General features: G+C 38.7%; 1 protein-coding gene across 10 annotated transcripts in view; it reads left to right on the forward strand.

The window, feature by feature from the left end:
- The window catches only part of LOC119268651 (myosin-17-like), a 24,517-nt gene extending 10,302 nt beyond the window's left edge, over window positions 1-14,215 (forward strand). For 4 of the 10 annotated variants that reach the window (XM_037550327.1, XM_037550326.1, XM_037550331.1 and 1 more), the window contains 34 exons: window positions 541-718; window positions 815-1,020; window positions 1,129-1,248; window positions 1,329-1,427; window positions 1,558-1,746; window positions 1,953-2,092; window positions 3,123-3,290; window positions 3,493-3,660; window positions 3,777-3,944; window positions 4,123-4,290; window positions 6,751-6,918; window positions 6,997-7,164; window positions 7,802-7,969; window positions 8,118-8,285; window positions 8,451-8,618; window positions 8,737-8,904; window positions 9,103-9,270; window positions 9,374-9,541; window positions 9,802-9,969; window positions 10,148-10,315; window positions 10,457-10,666; window positions 10,774-10,894; window positions 10,981-11,073; window positions 11,151-11,231; window positions 11,318-11,512; window positions 11,885-12,229; window positions 12,320-12,451; window positions 12,536-12,606; window positions 12,681-12,780; window positions 12,849-12,905; window positions 12,996-13,052; window positions 13,167-13,247; window positions 13,529-13,611; window positions 13,705-14,215. In XM_037550327.1, the coding sequence (XP_037406224.1) occupies window positions 541-718; window positions 815-1,020; window positions 1,129-1,248; window positions 1,329-1,427; window positions 1,558-1,746; window positions 1,953-2,092; window positions 3,123-3,290; window positions 3,493-3,660; window positions 3,777-3,944; window positions 4,123-4,290; window positions 6,751-6,918; window positions 6,997-7,164; window positions 7,802-7,969; window positions 8,118-8,285; window positions 8,451-8,618; window positions 8,737-8,904; window positions 9,103-9,270; window positions 9,374-9,541; window positions 9,802-9,969; window positions 10,148-10,315; window positions 10,457-10,666; window positions 10,774-10,894; window positions 10,981-11,073; window positions 11,151-11,231; window positions 11,318-11,512; window positions 11,885-12,229; window positions 12,320-12,451; window positions 12,536-12,606; window positions 12,681-12,780; window positions 12,849-12,905; window positions 12,996-13,052; window positions 13,167-13,247; window positions 13,529-13,611; window positions 13,705-13,828 (5,034 nt within the window). In that variant the 3' untranslated portion in view covers window positions 13,829-14,215. The remainder of the gene's footprint in view (window positions 1-540; window positions 719-814; window positions 1,021-1,128; window positions 1,249-1,328; window positions 1,428-1,557; window positions 1,747-1,952; window positions 2,093-3,122; window positions 3,291-3,492; window positions 3,661-3,776; window positions 3,945-4,122; window positions 4,291-6,750; window positions 6,919-6,996; window positions 7,165-7,801; window positions 7,970-8,117; window positions 8,286-8,450; window positions 8,619-8,736; window positions 8,905-9,102; window positions 9,271-9,373; window positions 9,542-9,801; window positions 9,970-10,147; window positions 10,316-10,456; window positions 10,667-10,773; window positions 10,895-10,980; window positions 11,074-11,150; window positions 11,232-11,317; window positions 11,513-11,884; window positions 12,230-12,319; window positions 12,452-12,535; window positions 12,607-12,680; window positions 12,781-12,848; window positions 12,906-12,995; window positions 13,053-13,166; window positions 13,248-13,528; window positions 13,612-13,704) is intronic. The other 6 variants (XM_037550328.1, XM_037550329.1, XM_037550330.1 and 3 more) reach the window with 6 other exon arrangements.
- The last annotated feature ends 447 nt before the right edge of the window (window positions 14,216-14,662 follow it).

The following is a 14,662-nucleotide window of genomic DNA, read 5'->3' on the forward strand; positions in this document are numbered from 1 at the left end:
CTCACATCTGTATACATATATACAACTCTTATATATTAATTTAATTTCTATTTTCCGCTCAGGAAAAAAACTATCAGAAATGCATACAAAGTAAGGTGCGCTGAGTTCACTTGAAATTGTGTGGGCTAATCACTTAGTCAGGGCTAGATCTGACATGGGTGAGCTGAATTATAGGTTGGGTTATAACTGAGCTAAATATATTTTGGTCGGGGGCCGCTATTTATTTGTGTAAATTATTAGGCTAGTATGAGTTAAGGTTTTAGAAATTGGCTCATTACCAGGCATGTATGAGTTCTATGTTGCATTTGTTTTAGATTCCTTTTACCTTTTAGATATTTTCACAAGTATTCTGCAGCATACAATGGAGATTCTGAACTAATCCTTGCTTGCAACTGGTTAATAACGTACTTATTCTTTTGGACTGATTTTGTTTAGTATCTGGGAAATATTTATATGTAAGAGTTTGTTCACTACCCCGCAAGAAAAAAGAGTTTGTTCACTCAGTCCTTTAACATTTGCAGCATATTTTCTGATCAACAGATAGGAAGAACCAAGGTATTCCTTAGAGCTGGCCAAATGGCTGAATTGGATGCTAGAAGAACAGAGGTGCGAAATACTGCAGCAAGAGGTGTTCAGAGTCAGTTACGTACTCATGTTGCTCGTGAGCAGTTCCTAATACTGCGCAATGCATCTGTTTGTTTGCAATCCTTTGTCAGAGGTAAATTCATTTCCATATGACATCTGAATTGGACATTATGCTCATAGTATTGATGGAGCCATGTGCATATGTTAAGACTTCCTTTGCTTATTGCAGCAAGATTGGCTTGTAAACTGCATGGATTCTTGAGACAACAAGCAGCAGCGCTGAAAATACAGAAAAATATACGCCGTTATTTTGCACGGAGAACTTATTCTCAGCTATGCTTGTCAGCCATTACATTGCAGACAGGGTTAAGGACCATGGCAGCTCGCAATGAATTCAATTCTAGAAATCAGAACAAAGCTTCTATCCATATCCAGGTAGGTGCAGTGCTCCTTTCCTTATTCTGCTGTCGACGAATTTTGGCTCTTGCCATTTTTATGGGTTTCTTGTTCACTTGTATTTGGACCATCACTACAACATTGCAGTCCCGTTGGCGTCGCCACAGAGATAACTTAAGTTATATAAAGTTAAAGAGAGCAGCATTGACCTACCAATGTGCTTGGAGAGGAAGGGTTGCCAGAAGGGAACTGCGGCAGCTCAAAATGGTACTTGATATCACCTCTTGTGGTGTGTGTTTTTTGGTTGTTGCTTTTTTGTAAAGCTTATTCGGGAACAAACTTTCTAGGCTGCAAGAGATACTCAAGCTCTAAAGGTGGCAAAGGAGAAACTGGAGGAACGCGTGGAAGAGCTAATGAGCCGCTTGAGCTTGGAAAAGAAACTAAGGGTTAATACTTGGTCTTGAATAATTGCTGAATATTGGTCATACTGAAATTACTGAGTATATGGTAACTCTGCAGTTTTATTGATGTATTGAAATACTAACTAATTGTTGTACGTGTGTATACAATTTGCAGACTGATTTGGAGAAGTCCAAAGCAACAGAAATTTCTAAACTGCAGTCTGCTCTTCATGACATGGAGCAGCGAGTGGAAGAAGCTGCAGCAATGAAGGAAAACGAATCAGCTAAAAAAGCTGTTGAAGAAGCTCTAGCTCAAGAAAGAGAAAAGATCAGTTCATTGACTTCTGAGATTGAGGGCCTGAAGGTATGCTCTTCAACCTTAACAATGGAAGTACAGTTGAACTGCAGTACAAAGGACTGGAGCAAGGGGGTGGTGTTATAGCTTCATATAGTGACTTGCATTTATCAATATATATTACAGTATCTGCTCTAGTTAAAAAGATCCAAATAATTAACATTCTTGCACGTAGTGCGAAATATTGTGATAATAGACACATGCTACTGTTTCAGGTGCTACTAGTAGCAGAGCGAGAGGAAAATGATGTAACAAAGAAAGCACACTCGAATGCCCAGGAAAGAAATGAAGAACTGAATAGGAAAGTCCAGGATGCAGATGAAATGATCAAGCAGCTTAATGATATCGTGAAGAGGTTTGCTGTTGTTTTTAATTGCCTGAGTTTCTCAATACTATATCTTGTTGATTGCACAGAAGGTTTTCTTCTGCACAGAGCTGGTTGAAATATCTCCATTATTCTTTTTTCATAAGTGGTGACTGTGGTGACTGTGGTGACTTGCAAATTATATTTTATGGGCTCCTAACAAATAAAATTATTAAAACATGGTCTGTAAAAAAGGTCATAGTCTAGTGAGTCATACCTAAAGATCTTATGGAGTTTCTTGAACTTGCATCTAAATTTCTAAACATAGTGGCTATTCTGTAAGGTTTCATACTATGTACATCCACCCGTCACTTCCAGGGAGATACCAACTCCAAAATCGGTATTGCTACCAGAAAATGTGTATTGATACCAGCATTGACTAAATTTTATTAGAGGCATGCGTCCCTCGTCATTATTCTTCCAAGACATGGCCTCTACTAATTGTTGTTTAAGGGAAACTGTACTCGAAAAACTGCTTAGAAGAGCCTCATGCATAACTGTACACACTAATGCTTGAGCAACAGAGACATGATTGTGCACACATAAGATGGTACACATTCTGTGTTTCTTATGCTGTATAGGGTAAACCTGTTTTTTTTTTGTTAAAGAACATCAAAGTCTCTGATCTATGATCCATGATTCACATGGTGCCACATCTAAGTGTTTATATAAATTCACGGCACATGGTGCTCCAGTTCCTGGAGCAGCATAGTTTCTGGGTTTTGTCTCAACGGTAACATATCCAGAAAGTATCTGCGTTGCAGTCTGCAGGGGCATTCTGTAAAATACATTTTGAGAACTCGGTTGCCTTTTTGCAGTTTGATGTATATTTATGTAAACTGAAAAATACATTATTTCTCTTGCCCCCACCCTTCCAGTAGTTATTGGAAAGGGCGCCTGACTTTTTTTGGACTAAGAATGGACCCTAACTTTGCTAGATGCTGCTTGTATTAGAATCTAGTCCCCTAGTTTTCAAGGTATTACTCTGAAAATGCCGCATTTGTTTTCTGTATGAACACAGACTAGAAGAGACTGTAAGAGAAGGAGAGGCCCTTTTGCTAACAGAGAAGCAGCAAAATGAAGAAGCTAGTGCCGCACTAGCTGAATCTCACCTACGAGATCAAGCTTTTGCGATCAAGATTGAAGAGGCTGAGAAACAAATCACTCTGCTCCAGGAAAATGTTGAAAGGTTTGTCCCGAATGTACCTTTGAGCAGTGATTCTATCGAGTAATCAGCCATCATCACATTGATACTCTTTAGTTTGTACCTCCTATGAGTTCATAGTTATTCTTAAACCATTCTTTTGGTGGGTGCACAGGCAGTTACTGGACATGTTTTCATCCTTCTATATGGTGTGATCTGATAGCTTGCACCCTGTTGTGGAATGCAGATTCGAATATAGCATGGCAGATCTGCAATCTTCACTGACAATTGAGAAGCAACAACATGAGGCAAGTGTGGTAGAACTAGCTGAAGCACAAGGTAAAATTGAGGAACTTCTGAGAGAAGTTGGGGACGCTGATGAAAAGTCTACTCTGCTTCAGACTACTGTACAAAGGTTTTTTGGTTCCCCTTTACAACCTACTCTACATAGGAATCCTTCTTATTAATCATAATATTATGAATTTATCAACATATTCAAATAATAGTCATTTCTTCTTTCCATGTGTATAGGCTTGAAGAAAGATTAACCGAGAATGATACTCTATCAACTACAGAAAGACAAGAAAGTGAAGCAACTAAGAAATTACTCAATGAAGTTCAGAGTAAAAATGAGGAATTACTCAAGAAACTTGAAGATTCTGGGAAAAATATTGTTCATTATCAAGACACTACCCAAAGGTGTGTTGCTTGATATTTACCGCCTTATTTCTAAACCTGAGGGCATTTCATTTCTGATTCGTTTTCTAGCATCCAAATCTGAGCTACTAACTTTACACTCTTGTGATCTTGCTGTTGGGGAACTGTGTCTATTATCGCACCATTGTCACAGCTAATTATTTGTTCCATGTTGATTTAGACTTGAGGAAAGTGTAGCGGCAGTGGAGATTTCCTTGAAAGCTGAAAGGCAGCAAAATGATGTGGTCATGAAACAACTAGCAGATGCCCAGGTAGAAATTGTAGAGCTACAGAGGAACCTTGAAGGTGCTGATAAGAGAAACAGTCTGCTTCAGGATTCTTTACAGAGGTTCCTTTCTTACCTTAAATTTATTACTCAGTTTGGTATCATCTAAAAACAATTAATAATTATATTTGTCAAGATTGTTCCCATTCTTCTGCGAGACAACACATCTAGTTAGCATGCGTCGGCAGGGATAACCGATGTGCACTATTTCCTCCTATCAGTAAGAATGAGTCTTTTGTTTTAACTAGAGTGAATCCTTCTTCCGAGTTTGACAACATTTTTTCTAGAATAAAAATAACAGTATTTTGCTGACTAGTGTCAGGAAAAACATGCAATACATAAAGAATTTATGTAAACATGGTGTAAAAGAAAGGAGAAACAAATGAATGAAGAATATCTAAAAAAGTTGGAAGCTCCTGACATGTCTAAGATACTGTACATGTTACATGCGACTAGACGATTATACAAAGTACCAAGTGTGATGGACCTAGCATATCGGTAAGAACTTGCCATTTGTCATGCTTAACTGCTAACATATATTTGAGCAACAGCACCAATGTTTCAAGCAGGAGTCCAGTTCTTGCTTTCTCAATCTTCCTGTACACTTGATCAAGTATAAGCTGTGGTCTTAGATATATCATTAAAAAAAGGAAATGTGGTGAAAGTGGGCCATTCCTATTGGAAAAAGATGGTTTGTACAATCAGAGAAGCGCTTTCTTCATCAGATATGATATTGACAGGATAAATACCAACGAACTGCTCTCTTTAACCGCCGGTTATCAAAAAGTGCATCCTCATGAATGAAGGCATGAAGGGGTCATCCTCACTAACTAGCATTCACTCAAAGCATGACCTAAATCCTGACCCACAAGGGCATCATGCAAGTAGCCAGGTTTTTTTTTCCCGTCGAGAAATTTTGCAATAAACATTGCACCTCGTTTGCACCATAGAACAAAAAGGTTGTGTACAAATCTGAGAACAGGCTACAGCCAATTGACGTACCATAAAAATAAAAGCAAGGTCGATGGGCAGAAGCAGCTGTGGCGTCTTAGCCCCTGCCTTGATTGAGAATTTAGCATTGGCCCTGCCAAAGTCTCTCTGCGGAAAATGTGTGCATTACTCTGTTTTTTAAATAACACGCGGACAATCTTGTGCACATTTTTTCATTACTAGGAGAAGAAAATAGTTATGGGAGTTGGGCAGCTAGTGCAGGGATCAAATATCAAAACACGACCAAGGATCAAGCAGAACACACAACACAACCAACACCCACTCTAGTTTGCACAACCATTAATTAAAAGCCTGCTGCTACCACTCTGCTTCGTCCCTGACGTCGTTCTTTACTATCATAATGTCCTTGCTCTCCCCTTGAAATACCTTGTTATGGTCACACCAAATGGATCAAACATTTAGGGGACCATTGCGTCAAAATCCTTCCTTTTGTGCTTAGGGGGTGCTCTTCTGCATGGTCAGCCGCCATTCTTCCAGGGAGTTTGTCACAGAGGGGATGGCAATGACATGTCCTGCCCAACAGAGGATAAGATCCCATAGATGGCTGGGCCATGGACATTGAATGAAGAGGTGCTGCGCCGACTCTGGTTCCTGGGAACACAAGGAGCTGTTTTGCGGCTAGGGAGGCCATGGCGCTCAAGCCTGTCAGTTTCCAGCACCGGTGTTGCAAAGCGAGCCAGAGGAAGAGGCGACACCTCAGGGGTGCATGAGCCTTCACAGGATTTTGTGGCATGGGAAAATGGCGTGGCTGACGAATAAAGCCCTTACACAGATTTCACCAAGTACTTAGGGACCAACTCCATATAACCATGCCCTCTTGGTCGGCTATGAGGTGTTGCCAGCAGCATGGTCCAAAAAGTAAGATGGCTTGGACAGCGGCTATGATGGAGAACATGACCTTGCCAGGTGCCTGCATCTTCCAGTTTTGCTTCCAGGAATCATAATCGACGGTGCCATGGAAGAGCACCTCGTAGCTGTTGAAGTATATGTGGATTGCCCAACCTTCTCCGTCAGTTTGGACTTTTGGTTCTACTGGTTGGTGCATGAAAAAGAGACCCTGGATTCGAATCTTGGCTTTCACAATTAAAAAATTAAAAAAAATGCTTGCCCTCTTTCTGTTCATGTATGGCCTTCTCGAGCCACACGTGCGAGGGGGTGTTGAAGTATATGTGGATTGCCCAATCTTCTCCATCAGTTCAGACTTTTGTTTCTACTGGTTGGCGCATAGGACTTAATAGTAGCATCCAGTATCAAAGATTTTTTTGTAACTGGAAGGTAGAAAAACCAAGAAGCTGTTAAATGAACTAGCTGGCTAGCACTAAAATGATGATTGACCAAGGAAAATAAGAATTTATGAGTGCCTGACGATAAGTTGTGCAGGTTAGTTCTTTTCTGTCAAGAGTTATTTTAAGCTCGTCTGATTCTGGCTTGCATTACCAATTCTCGTATTACTCTGAGCTCTATTAGCCTTTCAATATAGGAGAGTTGAGTGTTTTTTTTTCATATACCTAGACTTGATGAAGAATCTACCGCAAGAGATGCTTTATTGGTAGCTGAAAAGCAAGAAAAAGAGGTGACCAAAAAGACACTAACTGAAGCTCTGGATCGAATCGAGGAATTAGTTAAAGAACTTGAGTGTGCTAATAACAGTATGCATCAGCTTCAAGATAGTATACAAAGGTCTGTTTACTCCAAAGAAAGCATCCATGAAACCTCTGAGTGAACCTGTTTCTTACTGTTTTATATCCATGAACGTAGACTTGAACAAAGTGCGTCTGCAAGAGAGGCAGTTTTACTAACAGAGCATCAGGAAAAAGATGCAAAATCTAAAGCACTAGCAGAGGCAGAAGTGAGGATTGATGGTTTGCTGGAGGAAATTTCTTCTGCTAATATAAATATTGATCTACTTCAAAAAACTATGAAAAGGTTTGTTTTTTCATGAAGCGAACTTCTTTGTGTAAACTTTACTACTGGAAAATCACTTGCATATCATCCATGCATTTACCTCCATATGCAAACGTCATGCTGCATAGGCTTTTAAAGCGGTACTCTGGCAGTATTCCATTTCACTCGAGTATTTCACAACCATCCACTTACAATTTCACTAGTGCTTATCTCTTCTTATAAACTTCCTTCCTGTGAGTGTGATAATTAGTCTTCTGAGAGATTGTACCTAAATTTTATAGATGCTTTTTGCTGGCTACCATCCCATTACTGCCCACAGCTCTAGGAATGGAAGAAAATAGTGATAGTTCTTTCCAACATTAGAGTAAACATGAAGTACATGCCATGGTTCACTTGTTCTGGGAGCTGGGTGAGAGATAAACTGAACTTAGGAAAAAAGAAAGCCAAGGTCACAATATTGTTAAGCATCATGATCTTTCATTTAAGTTGTGCTGCATGTCCTGTAGGATGTGTTTCTTAAAGGCAATATGTGGGGGTTATTTGCAGCTTGAGGCACAATGTACTAGATTCTAAGTAATTTGGCATCTGCTTTGATAAGATAGATTCTCCCTCACCGATTTTATGGATCGCACCTGTTATAATTTAAACCTGAACATAGGTTAGAAGAGGGTGCAACAACAACGGATGCTCTTTATTTAGAAGAAAAGCACGCACATGATCAAACCAAGAAAGTGTTCTCAGAAGCTCAAGAAGTAAATCAGGAGTTGCTTAGGAAAGTTGAAGAAGCTGATAAAAACATTGGTCATCTTCTAGAGAATGTGGAAAGGTCTGTTTTTTTTTGCCAACTTTATTGGTAGGTTAGCATAAGTAGCAGCTAAGTTTGATGATCTGCACTAACTGGTACAATAGAATTCGACTCCTATGGTTTCAGTATTGTGAACTAACACTTATTTCCTTCATTTCAATAAATATAGACTTGAAAAAGATGCAATGACCAGAGAGTCTTTGCTTCTTAAAACAAAGCAAAGTTACGATGACACCATAACTGAGCTATTTGAAGCTCAGGAGAGAAATCAACAGTTAACGAGCAAAATAGAGGACTCGGATAACAAAATCGGTCTGCTTGAAGTTTCGGTGAAAAGGTTTAATCTCTTTGCTTTTAAGTATATGTAAGATTGAAACCAACATTTGTTGGTTTATCAATTCTACTTAACCACTTCTAGAATTGTCTCCTATCACTGTACATGACCATCTCTCGCGTTATATTTGGTAGTTCTTAGCGTAATTTTTCTCTTCTTTGGACGTAGACTTGAAGAAAGTACATCGGTCATGGATTCTCAATTGGCAATAGAAAGACATGAAAACAGCAAATTAAGGAGCGAACTATCTGATGCTCGCCTAAGGATCGATGAATTACTAAATGAAGCGCAAGATAACCATGCAAGTCTAGCAGAGCGTGATGATATGATAAAGAGGTCCGCCATTTCTTGTATATAAGATTAAATCAGGCTTCTCTTCTGACCCCAGAGCACTAACGTTATATTTATCTTTGATTGCATAACACAACGATGTGTTCCATCATTACACACATAGACTTGAAGAAAATGTCAGCACAAAGGAGACTTTGTTGCTAACTGAAAGAGAACAAAATGCTTCAACCTCAAAACTGCTTGCAGAAGAACAGTTGAAAATTGCTGAATTAATAAAGAATATTGAAGAGGCACATAGAAAATCTGACAGCCTTCAGACTACAATAGAAAGGTCAGATTCTGTACTTCTTTCAATGTTGCGGTCTGTGTTCACGCGTGTTTTGGTGGCGGGGGTGGGGTGGGTCACGACATGCTGGTTGTACCATCCTATCTTTTTTCGATTAGAGTTGTAATCATGCACCAACTTCTGTTTGTCAAATTTACATGTTATGTAATATTACAGAAATGTTTTCCCTCTTCACATTGATAGGCTTGAAGAAGATGGAACTGCCAAAGATGTCTTGCTGCTAACAGAAAAGCAAGCACATGAGGCAACTCGGAAAACTCTAGTTGAAGCTCAGGAAAGAAATGAAGAATTGCTCAAGAAAATTCATGATGATGATAAAAATATTCTTCAGCTTCAATTTACTATACAGAGGTACATGATAGTTCCTTAGACCACTACTTTTTATCATAAAGTCCATGTCCTCCCTCTAAAAATACTAGGTATATCAACCTTTTTTTTTCATGTACAAACACAGGCTTGAAGAAAACAAAGCTACAAAGGAGAATTTGTTGTTGAGAGAAAGAGAGCAAAATGATGCAACAACGAAGGTGCAAATTGAGAGCCAGGAAAGAAGTGAAGAGTTACTAAAGAAATTTGTGGATGTTGACAGGAAAATTGATCTTCTTCAAGATAGCATAGAAAGGTACTTCATCTTCTTAGCCTTCGATGTATAGCTGTATGTTACCGAAAAAGGCTTTCGCCCCGCTTTAATATAGCTGTATGTTTAGTACTCCCTCCGTAAAGAAATATAAGAGCGTTTAGATCACTATTTTACAGAGGGAGTACACACTATTTTAGTGATCTAAATGCTCTTATATTTCTTTACAGAGGGAGTACATACTTATTTTTCTGTTTTTGTTATGAGATGTTAATGTTTGATATTCATTTCTTCAACATAATTAGGCTTGGAGAAAGTTCGACAACAAAGGATGCTTTGTTACTATCCGAGAGACAAGAGAAGGATGCAATGAAGAAAGAACTTGCTGAAGCTGGAGAGAGAAATGGAGAGTTACTAATGAAAATTGAAGATACTAATGAAAAAATTGAACATCTTCAGAATACCATAATTAAGTACGTGTCTTCACTAATGCTTCCCGTATGATTTATTATTCTACACTCAGCCACCCACATATCTATACACTCTTTCAGCCACCTCAGTCTTACGATGTCCGAAATTTGATTTGGTATACTGTTACATATTTCCAGTTCTCAGATTTATGACATAGTTTTATGTTTACCAATAAAACAGGCTTGAAGAAGATATAGCAGCAAAAGATGTTTCATTAGAAGCTGCACGGCAAGAAAATGACTCAATCAGGAAATCTCTTACTGAAGCTCAAGAAAGAAATGAGGAATTACTCAGAAAAATTAGTGATAATGAGTACCGGATCCACTTACTTCAAGACACAGTGCAAAAGTTAGTATATTTATTCTGTATGCAGTGGGCTGCCACTGAGTTTCTAACTAGAATAACATCATTACATGATTACCAGTATTGTATGTTCATAAAAAATCATTAATTTATCCTTTACAAGTCTACTTCTTTTCCTGAAACCAGGATTCAAGTAGATGCAATATCAAGATTGTCTTCGTTTGTGATGGAAAAACAAGACAGTGATGTTGCCAAGAGAGCTCTTACTGAAGCTCAGGAAAGAAATGAAGATTTATTGAAGAGAAATGAAGACCTCCTTAACAGGAATGATGATTTGATTAAAAAAATTGAGGAGTCAGGCAAAGTTATAACTCACCTTCAGGAGTCCCTACAAAGGTGCATATGCATTTTTTTCTGTTTCATTTTTTCAAGAATAGTGGTCAGGTTCTGCTTCCTATTTTGTACCTCAATCAAACAATTCTTTGCTATCTTTCCATAAACAGAATTGAAGGAAAAGCAGCCAACTTAGAGGCTGAGAATCATGTTCTCCGTCAGCAAGCAACTGCTACTCCACCTTCTACTGCCAAATCTCCACCCTCACGTTCAAAGATCACAAGGATTCATGTAATGTACATGTACCGTTAGTGGGCCTGACACATATATGATGATTATTCGATCCTCATAACTGATATTTTTAGTATATTTTGCAGAGAAGCCCAGAGAATGGGCATGTTTTGAACGGTGAACTAAGGCAGGCTGAGATGAGACCATCAGCTGGCATGTCAGAAGCAACACCCCCAGTAGTGAGTTATAGTAACTATGTATCTGCATATAATTTCTACAAAATTGCATTTAATTGAATGTCTAAACAATAATATAGGGCAATGCTCCCAACTCGAGTAATCAAAAAGACTTTGAACACGGAGAAAAACTGCAAAGAGTGCTTAATCAGAAACATCAGGTATTCTACAAATTTGATGCTGATTCTTCGTGTTCAGTTGAACTGCCAACCTACTTTTGAGATGATAATTTGTTGCTTTTTGGAAGTCTCCGCAGCCCCAGCAGCCCCAAGATGACCAGCAGTGGTTACTTACTTGCATTCCACAATATCTCGGATTTTCTGGGAGCAAGCCTGTTGCCACTCTTCTTATATACCAGTGTCTTCTTCACTGGAGATCATTTGAAGCCATGAAGACTGGTGTATTTGACAGAATTCTGCATGCTATAAACTCTGCAATAGAGGTTCCTCACACTTCTTTGGATTCAAATAGCATCTTTCTTCATTTAAATGCATCATTGATGACATGGAGTACAACTTCTGCTTGTTGCAACAAACTAGGAGAGTGTCATTTATTGAATGCCCTATTGCAGCAGAATTGGAATTAATCTCATTTGTCCAATTTTCTGTTGTGCAACATCTAACATGTACATAAAATAATAATTGGCAAGATTAGGATCCATGCTCTCTCAGAGTGCCTTGAATAATTGATAAAACATGAAAATATGGAAATTAACTACAGTAACAACTTTTCAAATTGCTTGCAAAACTACACTTCATGCAATTGGTGTAGAGTTTGGCTACTTGTCCTGATGTCGGCTTTCCCTCTCTTGAAGGCTGAACATGATGTGAGAACATTGGCATATTGGTTGTCCAATTTATCTGCATTAACAGTTCTCCTTCAACGATCATTCAAAACTACTAGGACCGCACTCTCAACCCCGCAAAGGCGAAGATTTTCGTCTGAGAGGACATTTCATACAAGTCAAACTTCAAATGCTGGGCTTGCTTATCTCGGCGGGCAATCAGTTGTTGGAGCTACCGGATTACCCCAAGTTGAAGCAAAATATCCAGCTTTGCTCTTTAAACAGCAGCTTGTGGATCTAATTGAGAAGGTTTACGGTATGATAAGTGACAGCGTGAAGAAGGAACTAAACCCTTTACTTGAATTGTGCATCCAGGTGCTGTTACATGCTCTCATTTTTTGGAAGAAAATTAAAGAAGCTTCATCGTTTTCTATTTAAAGATGGTTAAATGTTGAATCTCTTCAGGATCCACGAACTTCTCACTCAAATCTGGCAAAAAGCAATACAAATGGCTTGGGACAACAGAACCAATTAGCACATTGGTTAAGCATCGTGAAAGTCCTCGCCAACTATTTGGATGTATTAAAGGCGAACCATGTAGGTGTAAAATGATCATGGACCCATGGTATCCGTTCATAAAATTGTCTGAATGCATTTTGTCTTATCTGGTTGAATTTGCAGGTCCCATCAATTTTGGTGCATAAATTGTTCGTACAGATATTTTCACTGATTGATGTTCAGCTATTTAACAGGTTGAACACTTTGTCCTAGCCTCATGTATTCACATATGTATAAGCTTCTCTTAAGATCTTCCCCTTGGAAACAGGCTCCTTTTGCGGCGTGAGTGCTGTTCATTTAGCAACGGGGAATATGTCAAAGCTGGACTAGCTGAGCTAAAACACTGGTCTGATAATGCTACTCGAGAGGTATTCACTTCCCTGTTTACAAATGGATTTTCCAAAGCTATTGGCTTAATCTGTTGTATTTGATGCAGTTTGCAGGTTCGGCCTGGGAGGCATTGAAGCATATCAGACAGGCTGTTGATTTCTTGGTGCGCGTTCTTTTTAACTTACCGAATATTAATTCCCCAATAGTGTTTTATTCACAAATACATTTTATTCCTATTTTTCACTTTTGCCAGGTGATTTCTCTTAAGCCAATGAGAACACTAAGAGAGATACGTGCTGATGTGTGCCAAGTAAGTATTTGATTTGATTGACATTCTTTTCTTAATAAGAAAGGAAGATTCTTCCACTGCCAGTCCTTACCCCTATAAGTTGTACTTCTAATATTTGTATATGAATTCTTTCAGGCCCTCAGCATACAGCAGCTAGAGCGCATAGTTGGTATGTACTTGGATGACGTCAATGGTTCAAACACTATTTCAGCAGAGGTGAGATGATGTACCCTCATATACTATTTGGTCGGATGCGATCATACCATCACTAAAGCCCCAAATCTATTCAGAACTCTGAAGTTAATCATGTGACTCTGAACTTGAGTGCACTTGGGGCGAGAGTAATATCATGACCTCCTAGGATGTCCTTATGTGGCAACCCTCATCCACTTCCACTTAAAAAAAAACACAATTTGGTCTTTACTACAATATTGATTTGTTTCTCATTTACAAATGAACTGTTAAATGATACGTGATTTCTGTTTCTCTATTTATAGTTCGCATCAAGCTTGAAAGCTGCAGCGCGTGAGGAAGCAAATACTGTCACAACTTTCTCTATACTGCTAGATGATGATTCTAGGTTTGTTACATTTGACAAAAAATAGCATCTTTCAGCTTAAAACCTTCTAATGTTTATGGCTCATGGTTTCACCATTTCATTCCTCAAATGCAGTATACCTTTTTCACTCGATGATATTACAAAGACAATGCCAACCATTGAGATGGCTGATGATGACTTGCTACCGTTTGTCCGTGAAAACCCTGGCTTTGCGTTTTTATTGCAAAGAGGGGAATAGTTATTTTTCTCACCGTGGAGCCTTCGGCAGCTGTGCATAAATCAGGAGTTCCTGTTTGTAGGTTGTACAGTATGCGTGATTCTTTTTATACCAGATAGCAAGCCGTTGAGGAGTAGTTCCTAGGAGAGCTTAGCTATCTGATTTCGATTGATTGGTTCGTTGATTGTAAATTTGTGTCCAGTTTTTCATGCCATGTTTTATTTTCAGTTATGTTGGGCTTGTATAGCAAGGGGACAAGGGCAAAAGTCCCTGTATAAGCTTAGTAATACAAAGTTTTGCTGTAATTAGTCAAGTTGTACGTGTGTTGTAAATTGTTACAGAAAATGAACATCATTGTTCTGCTGGTATAGAATAATGGCATTGTGGTTGGCTTGTTCGTGCCTTCAATTCTAATTCTTTATTATTTATTCAGCTAGTTCCCTGTGTGCTAGACTTACACTTGAGATTTATTATGGTGTGTTAATCTAGACGAGTAGAAGAGGATCATTTATCGCCACAGAGAAAGATGCACCTGCTAATACCGTTGTGTTTGAGTATTCTATATGTAAATAGTTAGCCCCAGCCTAAAAATAAATAAATAGTTAGCCCTTACTACAAGATTTTTCTACACATGTGTGCTTTCACATCACCTTAATTACCTATGGCCATACAATCAAAATTGTATGACATCAGCAAGTCATGTTTGTATTGAGAAGTTTCATAGTTTGCATTAATCTATCGTGCAAACAATGCCACATCATTTTATTTTTGTATTAATCTATCCATGCAAACAACGCCACCTCATCAACAACTTACCAATCGAAAATGCACGAGTGGACATGGTACCACGCGAGG

Source organism: Triticum dicoccoides, chromosome 3A, assembly GCF_002162155.2.
Source record: "Triticum dicoccoides isolate Atlit2015 ecotype Zavitan chromosome 3A, WEW_v2.0, whole genome shotgun sequence".
Classification (NCBI taxonomy): Eukaryota; Viridiplantae; Streptophyta; class Magnoliopsida; order Poales; family Poaceae; genus Triticum; species Triticum dicoccoides.